Raw genomic sequence first — 14,865 nt, 5'->3', positions numbered from 1 at the left:
AGAGCACTGTAGTTGTTCAATTATAACATTAATCCTCATAATTACAGCTTGCCTAATAATTATGCACACAGTGTAGTGGTGGTGGACATTGCAATACCAAGCAATGGGAACATCAGGAAGAAGTAACAAAAGAAACTAGAGAAATACCAGGGGCCCAAAGAAGAGCAGGAGAAGGCCTAGTAGATGAAGGCACCAGTGGTTCCTGAGGTGATCAGAGCACTCGGGGCTGTAACCCCCAAACTGGAGGAGTGGCTACAGCAGATACCAGGAAAAACAACAGACATCTCAGCCCAAAAAAGTGCAGTTCTAGGAACAGCAAAGATACTGCGCAGAAACTTCAAGCTCACAGGTCCTGAGAGAGAGAGAGAGAGAGGGAGAGAGAGAGAGAGAGAGAGAGAGAGAGAGAGAGAGAGAGAGAGAGAGAGAGAGAGAGAGAGAGAGAGAGAGAGAGAGAGAGAGAGAGAGAGAGAGAGAGAGAGAGAGAGAGAGAGAGAGAGAGAGAGAGAGAGAGAGAGAGAGAGAGAGAGAGAGAGAGAGAGAGAGAGAGAGAGAGAGAGAGAGAGAGAGAGAGAGAGAGAGAGAGAGAGAGAGAGAGAGAGAGAGAGAGAGAGAGAGAGAGAGAGAGAGAGAGAGAGAGAGAGGGAGAGAGAGACCACCTGTGGAGGGTGAGGAAGAGATTTTTTTTTGTATATATATAAAATGGAAAACTATACTAACCTGTCACCAATCTGTGGATGCTTTAAGAATGTCATTTATGTGAGGGTCTATCTGCAGAACTCTAATGAAGTGCATCGGTGTAATATCTATTAACAATGCAGACAGTACATTTATATATGGGAGCCAGACAGTGACTCACTTGGATCACTTCATTCTCAGAGACATTCATGATAAATATTAAACTCAAAGTGATTGAAAGGACATAAGTGGAGGAGATTGTTATATGAAATCTTGATTACGCTGATAACGCCGTTTGAAAAAGTCATTTATTGTTGTTGCTGTCGGGAACTTTAGCTGGAAATATATTTTTAATATAAATACACAAAGCAAAAACTTGTAACAAGAAAGAAATTAAATCAGTGGTTTCATTAAATAATGCAACACTAGAGGAAATCAAAATCATTTTTATAATGGTGCATTACCTGGTATATATATTCTTCTAGTTTTATTTAACTTCATGTTAACAAAACTACACCAAAAGGAAAAATACATTGGCATTCAATTTTTTATAACAAGTAAGACAAAACTTGCATATTTGTAGACATAAAACTTACAGTGACAAGGCAAACTGGTGATCTAACCTTGACATCATACATCTCTCTATAACACAACTGTAACAAGACAATCAGACAGTATCAGAGTATTTCCCCTTTTGGCACTGACTACAGTGTACATGGGCAGTAAAAATCAAATAAATAGAATAATAAGATTACCTAATTATTAGATCTGATTTTAGGTGTACATGCACATAAGAAATCTGATCATCAAAAATACCAGATTAGATGTAATGGGTTTTAATTAAAATAGTATAATGGATTTTTAAATGACTCTTTCAGCCATTTTCTCTTTCATTTTTATCTTTTTATCAACCAGAAAGAAATCAGATTATGCTGTTTATTTACTTTCATTTACCTGTGGATGGAGGTAAGTCACGTGAAGGTCCTTTGGAGGTCTGCAGCCAGATACCGCGCCAGAAATCAGATAACGATCAGATTTTTACAGTCCATGTAAACAGACCAGCATAGTTTTAACTGCACTTAGCAAAACTGCCTCTATAGTTCTAATAGTTGCATGTCTGAAAATGTGTGGTGCTATGCTATCTGTTAAACCATGGGAGCCTCTGGGGGTGGGGGGGCCTCGAGGTGCTCTGTGTCCCCGGGCAACAGGTCCTCGTTGCTGAAGAGGTGATAGGGAGGAGTCTGTCGTGCTTCGATGATGAGTACGCCCTCTGGTGACAAGGAGGCGAAAACTGTAACTGGGTCCACGTCAATTGGGATTCTGCAAAGAGAAAGGAAAACAATAGATGCACTGTTATCAACTTCCTCTTTATTATCAACAACTTAACTAATTTTGCCATCAGACTGTTTATACTCAACACTGGTTTATAATTCCTACGTAAAACTGACTCTTGTGAGCTTTAAACCATGTTAGAACACTGTTAGATCATCAAAAACATTGCTGGAGTTGCGTTTTGTTTCATTCACAAATCCCTTTAAGAAATGTTGCGCCAACCGATTCTTAAATCACTTCTTCAGGCTACTGCTGATGTATATTTATACGCAGTACTGAACTTCATATAGACAGAATAATACAGAATTTTTTTGCTTGTCATTAACTGTCAAATAAAAACAATGATTCCCTTTTCTCCCCTTTTCAGTCTAAACAAGTGTTTCCCAAACTTTTTTTCTGGGGACCAATATTTTAAAAGTCACAAACCTTCACGACCTGAATCAATAGACATTATCCGTGAATCATAAAATAAAGGTGGATTTGACCATTATTGAGCATTAATGATGATATTTTATTGTTGACTGAGTGATCGTTTCTCTCTCAACAATTAGTATTACTCAAGTTACAATGAAAAACAGCAATTGAACAAGCAATAAAATTCATCTATAAGTTGCCTATTTGGATATTAAAGGTGAACATTTTTTTTTTTCCTTTTTCAACATTCAACTGAACCAGCAATATTGGAATAAAATAGTCAATGTGTCAGAACTGTATATTGCAGACCTACATGCAGATCATGACAAGGTGACCCCCAAAAAATCTCTTGTGACCCACCTGAGGGTTGCGACACAGTCAAACAATGGTCTAAACTCTTTTGCTTCTCCAGTCTTGTTCTTAAAAATCAAACATGGACATTTCTTTTTAGAACTTATCATTCTTTGCTACTCAAATACGAACTTTACAGCTAGTTAACTGATGCAATACAATCTACCCTGAAATCATTATAGTTACGCAAGACTTAAAAGAGTTGTGATACAGGACCAAAAAGAGAAGAAGTTGCAAATGAAACAGAAAGAGAAATTAAAAGCACTATTTCAGTCACAGTATCTCAGCAATAAACGGCGATAAAAAATAGAAATGGATGCACCCAGATCACCTTTACACAGTGTTGAAATCTTAACAGTATTTTCTTATATTGCATGGCTAAAAGTGAGAGTTTAAGATCTGACTCTAAAAACTAAAAGTTGAGCTGGCAGTACGTGCTTGTGTGTGCTCAGAGTATGTTAAAAGCACAAGTGGGAGGAACAGAGTGAGAGGAGCGCAGAGAGCCTGAAGATACCGCAGCATATTTCCACTCACAGGTCAAAGTACACTGTGACATTCCTCCAAAAGTCTTCAACCTAACTTTTCTAAGCACAGCAAGCATTTTTATCGACATTTTATCGATACCCAGAGCAAGAATCAAGTGTGAGTGACTGTATTTTATTTAATTTTGACAGTTACTGAAAGTCTTCTCCTCACTTTTCAAATATCACAGCTCCTCTCACACTCAGGAGATGGTACTTCTACTAAAAAAAAAAAAAAAAAAAAAAAAAGGAAAAGCTTGCAGTTTCCATGTAGGTGTGGGCTGTGCATCCAATTAAAGACAGTCTGCCACTCACACATCGCACCTGTATCTCCATCTGTGCCCGCACCTCCAGTCACACACACAAACGATTATTCAACATTACGCATTTTCTTTCTCTTTTCTGTCACTTTTTTTGGATAGAAACTGTCCCATTTTCCACAGCCATTTTGTGATAATTGGCTTCCCAAACTTGCGGCTCGCAGGATTTGCGGTTTTGATGGACACCAGCCAGAATGACGGTGTATACGAGGAAAATGTTGATCCGCTTTACCAGACACTATTGTTGTGAATGAGAGCGCGTAATGTGGGGAACATTGGAGCTTAATTATCGCAGAGTGGCCACATTTGTTTAACTTTAAAAGATGGCTGCTGTGTGTGTTCAGTGGAGAAGAGATTTGAAGCGTCTCTGTTGAAGCAGGTTTTGACCAAATTTGTCCAGGAACATTTATTGGCTTCAACTTGTTTCAGTTTGTACTATATATGGAACAATGTGCAGCTTTTAGTCCCAGTGCTCTTGCTTAAAGCCTCAGTTTTGGAACATTTTGCCAAAAAATAGACTAAAATAAAAGCTTTTTTTTTTTTTTTCCATTATGGGTGTGTTTATTGCACTGAAAAATAAATGAATACATGTGTCCTTACATTGAACAGGCTTCCGACTCCACAAACCTAACTTCTCCTGCTGATTTCCATGCAAATATTGTTTCTGTGCGTATAATATTCTAGCCAGGCTGGCGTCACCTAGTGCCTCCGCTCAATTTCATTTCTCTCCAGCGACTAGGTCAGGAATCAGAATACAATAGACGGTTCGCAAAAAACACCAGCCAATCAGCGAAGAGTGATATATTGAGTGTTGTCAACGATTCCTGAGATCGAGGATTTAAAGCGGAAATAAAGAAAATGTTTGGTGAATTTTATCAAGGGGAAAGACATTATTGCCCTTTTTCCTATGGGATTTGGGAAAAGCTTAACATACCAGTTATCCCCGTTAAAAATAAAAAGTGCCTGCCTACCATCGAGCGAACGAATTCTAAAGCAGCAAGGTCAGACAGTTTGTACGAAGTGAAATAAAGTAAAACTGGCTGATGAATCAGGCTAATAATATTCCACAGTATGGCATAAAACTTGTAATCGTTTTTTTTAAATATATCTTTCTATCTATCACCATGGAGAATGATGCGCTTCACTTTTTATTTCCATGAAACAATGCAGGTGACTTTTTATGACCAGAAAATTACACTGTATCTCTTTAAATCCATTCATAGACCAATGATATGCCCCAAATGTTTCTTTTAGACATTCTTCACTCCCATTTTTTGCCATTAGAGGGCACCAAACACATAATCCAAGCATCCATTGAGGAAAAGTGTTGTTGTTGTTGTCTCAGTCACACAAGTACTGACGTGGAATGTACAGTATGACTTTTTATGACTTTAACTTATGCTCACTTAACAATGAAAAGTAATCATGTTTCAATATTTGTGCACTCCACAAATATGCTAATATCTAACACGTACATTTTATTGTGTGAGCAAAACTTTGTAGATAAAAGTTTAGGTAGACATTTGAGGTGAGAGGTGAGTGGTGCTCCATAGAAGGCGTCCATTCATCATTTCTTGAAGAGTAGCTTTAAATTCCAAGCAGATTACATCATGTACAAACTGTAACTCACATGTCAAATTAAATCTACGTTCAATGTTAAGAGAAAATTTGCGCCACATTTAGACCATGTCTTTATCAACCACAGAGACACTTCCTTCTCCGACAGCACGACCATATATGGGCGTGCAGCGGTCTTAGTGCAAGCAGCCGTGTGTCTTTGTGAGTTAATATAAACATCAGTTTGACCCGGCCTTGTTTCTTCAGGCACACGCTGGTTTAATTAGAGAAAGCCCTGTGCTGTAGAGCCTCACACAGACACATGCTGGGTTTCCATGCTTGTGGAGACTGATGCCAACCTTAACTATAGTTACAGCTCTAGGAATTGTAAGATTAATCACAAGCCAATTGAAATTTGAATGGATGGAAGTCGAAAAACTGCAATTTGAAGTATTTTGAAGTAATTTTCTCCACAGACGGCAAAATATTCTGTCTTATTCTGGGCAGAAAACAGCTAACCCTAGTAAACATGTTATGAAATGTGATTCTTGTAAACATTTCTTTTCTTTTTTTTTTGTAAAACGTGAACTTTGAACAGATTCCTATTATCCAAACATAAATCACAAAGCTTGTCAGAAACATTGCAATCAGATATTTTCCCCAAATACTTTAACACTAGTCACTTCTTGCTTAACTGTCATCTAAACCTTGACCTATTTTAACCTCTATCTGAAGCTGCAATGATTTTTTTTTTTACCAGTTGATGTTGTGAAACGTGTCCCCCTCCCCCCTCCCCTCTCCAGCCAGTCTAATTACAGATGGTAGCTTTAAACCATGTTGATGATCTAATAATAAAGGGTTTACAAGGGGACCTGATTTTGTCCCCATAAGGTCGGCAGCCCCACATCATGAGTGTGAGTATGTGCACAGGTTTCTATCCCCGAGCTGTGAGAAATCCTCGCTTTCACTCTCACACAAACACTATTGAGTTTATTGAGCTAGAACATGGAGGCTGTCCCCAAGAGAACAAGGTCAGGTCAAGTCTATTTGTGTGTAGACAAATACAGGTGCAGCAGTAATAGAAACACAATCCAAAAGAAGACATTGCACTGAATTCAATATAGATTATGTACGATTGTGGAGACAGTGGTAGCATGTTCTGGAAGTGGTGTGAGGAGGGTAAGTGCATGGGCTAACATCAATGGAACGATCTAGAAGCTATAAACACTACCAAGTGAATGCAGAGTTGTATAAGCTCTGTGCTAAAATGGTAGAGACTATATTTCACCCTTTAATTTATTACACACTGAGATACAATTTCAGTTTGTGATTTAGCCAGCAATTTTAAATTGTGTGAGCTAGAAGACTAGTTTGATTCATCAGCCGGTTTCACTTTGTGGAAACTGTCTGACCTCACAGCATTAGAATTCATTCGCTCCAAGGTAGACGGGTACTTTTTTTATTTAACCAATTGCTGCTATTTGGTTGTGACGTACGTAATGCACCAAATTACGTAGGAAGAAGGGCAGTAACGTCTTTCACCCAAAAAATTCACCAAACATTCTCTTTGTCCCGGCTTTAAGTCCTTGATCTTGGGAATCGTTGCAAACACAAAATCTATGGCTTCGTCTACATTAATCTCAGCCGCTTTTTTTACTGTTGTGCTGTTCCACAAAAGGGACCCAGTCATGGCTTCACAGTTCTTTGGTGATTGGCCGGTGCATGGTCTACAACTTCTGGGGTTCTTGCTAACCGTCTAGTGTAGTTACATTCCTGACCTATTTGCTGGAGAGAAATGAAATTGAGTGGAGGCACTAGGTGGCACCAGCCTGGTTACTATAAGACCACCACTAACCATGATTTTTGTCTAATAGCCACAACAACAGAAAAGAATAAATAAAAATGTGTTCTGTTAGTTAATTACATAAACAAAATTCTACACTACAAAATTACACTGATCATTTTGCCAATGTATTTAATATGCTTAATATGCTATTTAGTGACGGGCAGGGGTCTTAATAAGTAGCCCTATGATTTCTTTACTGAGTGAAAAAGGTTGTCTGAAATAACATTGACTCAAAACCTAGATACTTAACAATATTTAAACTGGTATTAAAACTATATAGTATCAATGTCTTGGACTGTAGCTTTTTGTCATGGAGTTATAGTTTTTTCTATTAATGACAGAATGAGAAATCCCTTGACATTTCACTGCATGTTATTAAACACAAATACATATCTAGCTATCTATATTGAAGAAAATAACAAACAAAAACAAAAACAAAATGAATCTATATCAGAACTAAGACCAATGGTAAATGGTAATGGTATCGAATTAACTACTTGTTTACTGACTACAAGATGTTGTATATTGTCTAAAGAGAGTGTGTTTAATGTCGTGTTTAAATCAAAGTGATTATCAGTATTTTTTAGTATCAAAATTCAGTTGAAAACCACCAGCCTACAGCTACAAATCTAACATGCATTGACTTTCCGATCATTCCCACTTCTCCATAAAGTTCACTTCCTCCTCCATCGTTCAAGGAGCCAATTGGCATGTAGCGGAGTTGTTCTTTCTGACAAAGTCAAATCCCAGCTGCTGTGTTTCGTGGGACCAGGGTCTCAGGCTTATCTGTCCAGCTCGCGGTTTATTTACCACCGGCACATTCTATCTCACCCATTGATTTTGTACAACTGCCAACAAACTGTCCAATATGCTTTTCCCTGGAGCAGAAACACACAAGACATGGGCTGGACAAAGTCTGTGTAACTTATAACCTGTGAAACACACACCCAAACGCACAGTGCATTTACAAACAGGGCAACGGAGGAGGTAGGCCACTCACGTTGTGTTCTACTTCAGATGGCATTCACGTTCTGGTGTGTGCTGTTGTGGAGATACATGACCCCAGGTTTGAAAACTACCTTTGCTCCTCAACAACATCACACTGAGATAATAATTTACATATTTAACCCAAGTACATGAAGCAGAACATCTACTCATGGAGATGGATGAGGTGAACATGTTTGTGTGTTAATGTTTGAATAGTAACAAGACTATATTGCTAAACTATACTGGTTGGTTTCCTTGTTATATGAGTTGGGTTTGCATGAATACATCATAGCTGCAATATTGCAGCTATACCATAATGAAGATATGTGAGGAGCATATTTAGATAATGTGTTTAATTAAAAGGAAATTAATTGCAAATTAATTAAAATTTTAAATTCAATTCTTGGATGAGCAAGTGTTTTCAATCCGTGTATCATTCATTCATTTGTGTTTCAAAATAAAACCAAAAATAAGAAAATGAAAAAAACAACTATTTTCTTCATTATTTGTCACCAAAACTAAAATGAAAAAAACAGATAACGATTCGTTTTTTTCAATTTTCGATTTTGTGTTCAAATGAATAATGGAAAAAACGGGTAACGGTTTCCTGTTTCGGAGACTTAAACTGCAATGCTGGACTTTAGCACCGCATACGGACTGAACCAGGACTAAACCAGGACTGAGTTTTGGGACGGGCCTGGAGGTGCGCCCGCTAGAGATGCGCGGATTGCGGTTACAACCGCGGACTCCGCGGCTAAACCGCGGGTCAGGCGGATGACGTGACGAAAAATAATATTTTAATTAAATTCGGGCGGGTGGCGGATTCACTACTCAAATAAAAACCTCTGAACTCGGAGCAAATGGGAGGAGACCGAGTGGATGGCGGGCGGGTGCTGTTTTGAAAATCTGTGGTTGCAAATGGATAGCGGGCGGAATGATGAGTTTTACGATGCGGTTGCGGATGAAAAAGTAGCCCATCCGCGCATCTCTAGCGCCCGCATAGACTGTCAGGTGATCAGGACTGAGAACGGTACCAGAGTGGGACCAGGACCAGAACTGAGACCGGGACAGAGACCAGGACTGAGACCGGTTTAGTCTTGGGTTAGTCCTGTTTAGACATGGTTTAGTCCTGGTTCAATCCATATGCAGTGCAAAAGTCCAGCATTGCAGTTTAAGTCACGGAAACAAGAAACAGACGTCATCCGTTTTTTCCTTTATTCATTTAAACACAAAATTTTTGGTTTTATTTTGAAAAACGAACAAATGAATGATACACGGATTGATTTCATTTTTTACAGTGCACATATAATTACCACTGCATTTTTAACTTATGTGCTAAATATATTTCGGTTTTTGGGTAACAAAATGTACAATTTATTACTGGTACATTCATTCATGCATTATCATTTATTGTGCATAATATGCTTCTCCCCTCGCTTGGCACTCCTTTAAACAGTTCCCCAAGAGCAGACTTAGAGCATTAATCACTCTCCCAAACTACATTCACAAGCAAGGTGAGTGAAGTGTCTTGCCCAAGGACACAACAGTAGCATGTAGCCTGTTGCCATAACACATTTTGAAGCCCGATATTTTGGTATAGAGATATACTGTGATAAATGATAATATTTAAAATATTTTATGCCTCTGACACAAAAACAATAATGCAAAATATTCCCAGTAAACCATTTTTATATAGAGAGTATTCTTAAATAGCAGAATTAACCAATACTTTGCCACAGAAGTCAACCTTTCACAGCTCAAATGTTATTGTATTACAACAATCCCCACTTTTGCCAAGAAACTGTACACATAAATATTGAGTCCCTAAAAATCCAATACCATCTGTGATATATTGAATAAGCTATAGTATTTATCGTTGCCTAGTAGTATGTGGAGGTCGAAGCTGGAACTCTGCCAGTCCACATTTAAAATGGCTGCTCTACCATCTGAGCCTTTGCCTTATATTGACTGTGACTCTGGATACCATGAACATAAATAAACAGAAACATAAACAGCTTGTTGACTTGAGCGGCAGCGAGAGTCTCATTTAAATGATACTTCCCTCTCAGACAAACATGAATAATGACAGTGGTCCTATCTCTCCTGTAGCGACGGATTTGTGTATTGAGGCCAGTTATTTATATATGATCCCCTCTTCTCCCCCTCCCCCTCCGCACACTGTGCCTGTCATCTGCGTCAGGTTGAGCTCCGATCGGAAGCACAGACCATCCGAGGGTTTTCCAATTAAAAGGATTGTGATCTGAACTGTGTCCAACGTGCACAACAGCTCACTATTAGCACGAGAAGACGAGCACAGACCGAGTGACGCGGCGCAGGCTCCAGACTCGCACCAGCGATTAACTCAACTGTTTGAAGCCTTCATCGCCCAATTAAAAGACTCCTATGTGGGGAAGCAAAGGCTGTATGGGCCCAAAGCTTAAACCACAACTTTAAACTTAAAATACTGATATTAAAATCATCAAACTACTTTACTGTTAAACTTTTAATAGGCCCATTACACTATGTTCTCATCTAGGTTATAATGTTGTTTTCTCATCGCAAACATACCAGGAGTCAACACACAATCCCAAATATTCATGCCAAGTCCTTCTCTGAAACGGTGAATACTCTGTTCCACCTTGTGATGTCATGTGGTGATACAGGAGGAACTTCACTGTGTTTTTCAACTCCAAAGACCTTCACTGGGATCATTTGGATGATTTCAGGTCTGGAATTGCTAATCTCTACTGAACAAAAGATAAACGAAGCTACTAACTTGAAAACTACAGTTTCATGACATTCATAAAAAGGAACAGAGCATTTTGAACTTTGGAGATGATAAAGAAGGGTCAAACATGTGAATTAATCAAAACGCTCCAGATATTTTGAGGAAGTAACAATATTTTAAAAAGGCTAAAGCTCACAAGAGTCAATTTTGCATAATACAGGAACTGTAAAAATGTAACCCTATCCCTAATAATAAAAATCTGTTAAGATTCAAGTCACACTTACAGTTTTAAATGACGTAACTCTATTTACTTACTGTATTTTCTTTGTAAAATTCTTTGTCACTATGCCTCCTTCTTCCTGTTTTTCTTCATGTTTTCCTGTTGAGAAAAAAGCACAGTGAATAATTCATAATTTCAAAATTTTGTGTAATAAACTGTTAACACCCTTTTTATATGTTCACAAGTTTTCGGAGCTTGTGGTTGGAATTTTGGAGTGTCAGATCATCGTAATAACTTCCATAGACTGGTCTGTTTGAATTTGAACTTGATATATTAGATTTTTATTGAATGGTCACCCAAAAATGTAGTATGTACAATATTAGTACAAAAGTAATTAGTTTGTATCTATAATTCAACCATCAACAGCTAAAATGTTATCATATTAAGTAAATACTGAACCCCCCAAAATGATTGTTTCATTAGTCATTTACTGAATGATAAGTCAATATCCTCCAACAAATACTACAAATGCTAGCAAACTACTAAAACACTATTTATTTGTAAGCTATGTGTATAGGGAAATCCAAAATCCAGGGTTATTTATTTGGGGTATTATCTAACAGAAACAGGTGTGTCCAAACCACATTGATAAACTTTCTGTCAACATCCACAGACGACAGCTCAAACAAATGGAAAACTCAACTTTTTCCACGGCAACAAGGGAGAGGGCGGGTGATACCAAAGCATTTCATCATTTGTTGCGTAAAAATTTCCATCACAATGTTTAAATATTGAGACAGTTTTTATTTGTTTTGTGTTTCCAGGAATGACTCAGACATCTTAGTGTAACTTTCGGGGGAGTAACTTTAGTTTGACTGGTCCTGTGTCTCCTTTTTACTGCAGCTGCTCCAGGCCTCCTAAATGTCACAGCCCTCCACCTCTCTGTGCTATTCTACACCCTCATTCAGAGCTCTATGAACACAGGTCATTAGTGTCTCATCACTGTGAGAACTTTCCCTGATTACATTTTGTCCACTGATATTTAGAATAACAGAGGTGTGGTTGTTTCTTAGGACAGTTGTGCCAGATTCCTGGGACTGGATGTAATATATCCATTATACAAGGAGAGCGCTGAGATGAATGCAATCTCATTCTCAAGGGCTGTTATGCAACTTTGTACAGCTTGTTTCTCCCTCCCTCTAACAGCAGTTTTCTGCTTCGTGCAAAAGTTGATCTTAATAAATAAGAAAACTGATGCTAAATCTAAAATCATTTTAAAAAGGAGATGAATAATCTGAAGAACAGTTAAGATTATGTGTCTTGCCAATGGACACAACAGCAGATGGCACTGGAGGAAGCACAGAATCATTGGTTTGTTTGTTTTTGTTTAGCAGAAACAATGACACGAAGCAGTCCTGCCCAAAGTCGCCAGTAGAACATTATCTATGCCCTGTCAATCTGATGAACATAAAATTGAGCTATAGAAATGTTGTTTGGTCAGTAAGTGTTTTGAGCCCTGAGGCTTGTGACCACAGCGGCAGGCCCACTTTTAGAAAACTCTGCCTGCTGCCGGTGCAGCTGATGCACCGGCAACTGGCATACCAACAATGTGGCTATAAAAAGCTCTGAGAGGTCTTTTTAGGGTGGGTATCCCTGGAATCTATTAGCCACACCGGACGCACAGATGGCTACAGCATATCGGCCTAAAGAATCAGACCTGATTCTTTAGATGTGATCTGTGAGGGGCAGGAGCAGCACCACGTGTACAATTGTTTCTAGAAGCTTCTCTGCTCCAAGGGCTGAGCTGTTGTCACAGGCCACAGTCTAAAAGCAGCACAGGAACAAGTGAGGAGTGAGTCTGCAGGAATCTGAGACAGGTGTGAGAGCTCAGGGTCTGCCAGGGCGCCCCCATGGCCACAGTCAGGACTGCACTGCTCTGCTCTGGGCCAGGCTGAGACAAGGGCCAGATTAGAGCCAATACTCTCCAGGCAGCCCATCTTTCATTTCATTAGCTCTTGCTTATGTGGTCTGTGATTCACCAACAGGCTTTAAAAAGCTTTTTTACTACTCACAAATCTAAAAATACAGCTAAAGCAAGTCTTAAAGATTACTAAGAGTCATCCCTGGAGTTAAAACGTCATTAGGCTATTATAAGAGTGGAAACTTTCGTTTGAGTTATGACCAGTATTTCGGGCTGAAGCTTATATATTAATAGATTATAACATGTCTGTAGGGTACCGTTAGATCCACCTTGGTCTGATCTCAGAAGGTGGTCCCGTTTAAGGCCAACAGGTGCACCAAGTTCATCGTTAACAAAAGTTATAAACGCCTGAAAAGCGCGCACTCACCTGACACTTCCACAAAACCGTCTCGGGTTTTCACGTGCAGCTCCTCTGGCTTGAAGCTGTGTACATTGACACACACTTTCCACGGCTCTCCGTTGGTTGTGGTAGGGGCGTTGTGTGACGAGGGCTCCCCGTATCTGCTCGTGTACATCGTGGGTCCTCCCGTGGACGTACGCGCGGGGAAACCTGTGCGTAAACCGCCGCTGAAAGGCATCGGTCCTATCCGCGTGCTGAGGCGACCAGGCCGTGCCCAGCCTGGCCAGTCCATAGCGAGGTCATCAGGGAAGGGAGACATCCCAAAGTCCTCATTCATGAAGCGGGACGCGAGAGACTGGTCCCGGAATGGAGACTGGTCTCTGAACGGGGACTGATCTCTGAACGGAGAATCGACGAAAGGGTCCCGGGGGAAGCGCCGAGGGCTCCCCATAGTATAATACTCTCCCTCAGCCATGAGTCGAAAGTTTCAAATGGAACAAAGTGAAACAAATAGCTCGTAGTAGAACGTTCAAAACTTTTACGTCCTCGGAGGTAAGTTGCGCATCACCTTTACGCACGTCGTCCCCTGCTGATCCCACAGCGGTTTATTCCAAGCCTGTGGCCTCTGCTCTGGCTGCGGGTTTTATACTGCGCGCAGATGTCCCAGACGATGTGTCCACGCGGGCAAGTGTCGGGAAAGTGCTAGGGGGATCTGGGAGTACAGGCGCACTGCAAAAAGAGTTGACTACATAACTAATGACACGATGACCCTCTGACTCCTCCCACTCACTCTAAACTAAACTCCTCTCTGAGTTCTGCCCCCAATAAATCACTCACTTTTCTTGGCAAACTAGATGAAAGAAACAATAGCCTATTATTAATGTTTTAATCGATTAAAACGTGGAAATCTGGCAACTTCTAGTAGCATACAGTGACACATGTCAACAATGTGGTAGTTACTATGAATAAAATAGGACACATATAGTATCTAAGTCAGGTTATATAAACTTTCTAAATCAATATTGATACAAATTGTTAATGACAACAAAGGTCATAGAAGTCCTGTATATGAGGACTTTGTCCCATTCAGAAGAGTCAACATTTTGTTTGAAATTTTTAATCGCTATGGCAACTGTCCTCATTTTCTTAATTTTTTTTTTTTTGGGGGGGGGGGTGAGTTTGTATATTTTTACAGTGTACATGTAACAGCTGATGCAGGGCGGGCCTTTCTATTGCCCAAATAAAGTTGTGTGCTCCTGTCAGTCAGCTGCTATGCCCCCTCCTATGTGTGACTCAATGGCTTTTTATTAACTCTTAGGTCATGGTGCCTTGGAGAAAACTCTTTCACGTCATTCAGAGACTAATATTACTCCAGGTGCATGATGCTATACACTGTTATAAGAAGAAGACGGCAGGCAGTTGAAGATAGAAGATGATTTTATATCTCTTGTTATTCTCAACAGGCAGAGACAGAGGGGTCAGGGATAGTTCCAACTGACACTGTTTACCATCGCCCCGCTGACACAGATCAAAAGTGGCAGCAGAAGCAACACCGATCTCAAAAATGCACCTCTTGATTCAGAATATAGGGGG

The 14,865-nt window shown here is 39.7% G+C and overlaps 1 protein-coding gene across 1 annotated transcript; it reads right to left on the bottom strand.

Annotated features, from left to right (window-relative positions):
- Positions 1-965: 965 nt before the first annotated feature.
- Positions 966-14,014, bottom strand: hspb8 (heat shock protein b8). Its single transcript, XM_020919089.2, has 3 exons — positions 13,300-14,014; positions 11,047-11,110; positions 966-1,995 (listed from the first exon to the last, which is right to left on the bottom strand). Exons 1-3 carry the CDS (start codon positions 13,745-13,747, stop codon positions 1,821-1,823), a joined length of 687 nt encoding a protein of 228 aa, XP_020774748.1. The 5' UTR covers positions 13,748-14,014; the 3' UTR covers positions 966-1,820.
- Positions 14,015-14,865: the final 851 nt, after the last annotated feature.

The sequence above is a fragment of the Boleophthalmus pectinirostris genome, unplaced genomic scaffold, assembly GCF_026225935.1.
Source record: "Boleophthalmus pectinirostris isolate CB_2022bp ecotype Guang Dong unplaced genomic scaffold, ASM2622593v1 HiC_scaffold_4, whole genome shotgun sequence".
Taxonomy (NCBI): Eukaryota; Metazoa; Chordata; class Actinopteri; order Gobiiformes; family Gobiidae; genus Boleophthalmus; species Boleophthalmus pectinirostris.
This window is presented reverse-complemented; position numbering and strand designations above follow the sequence as displayed.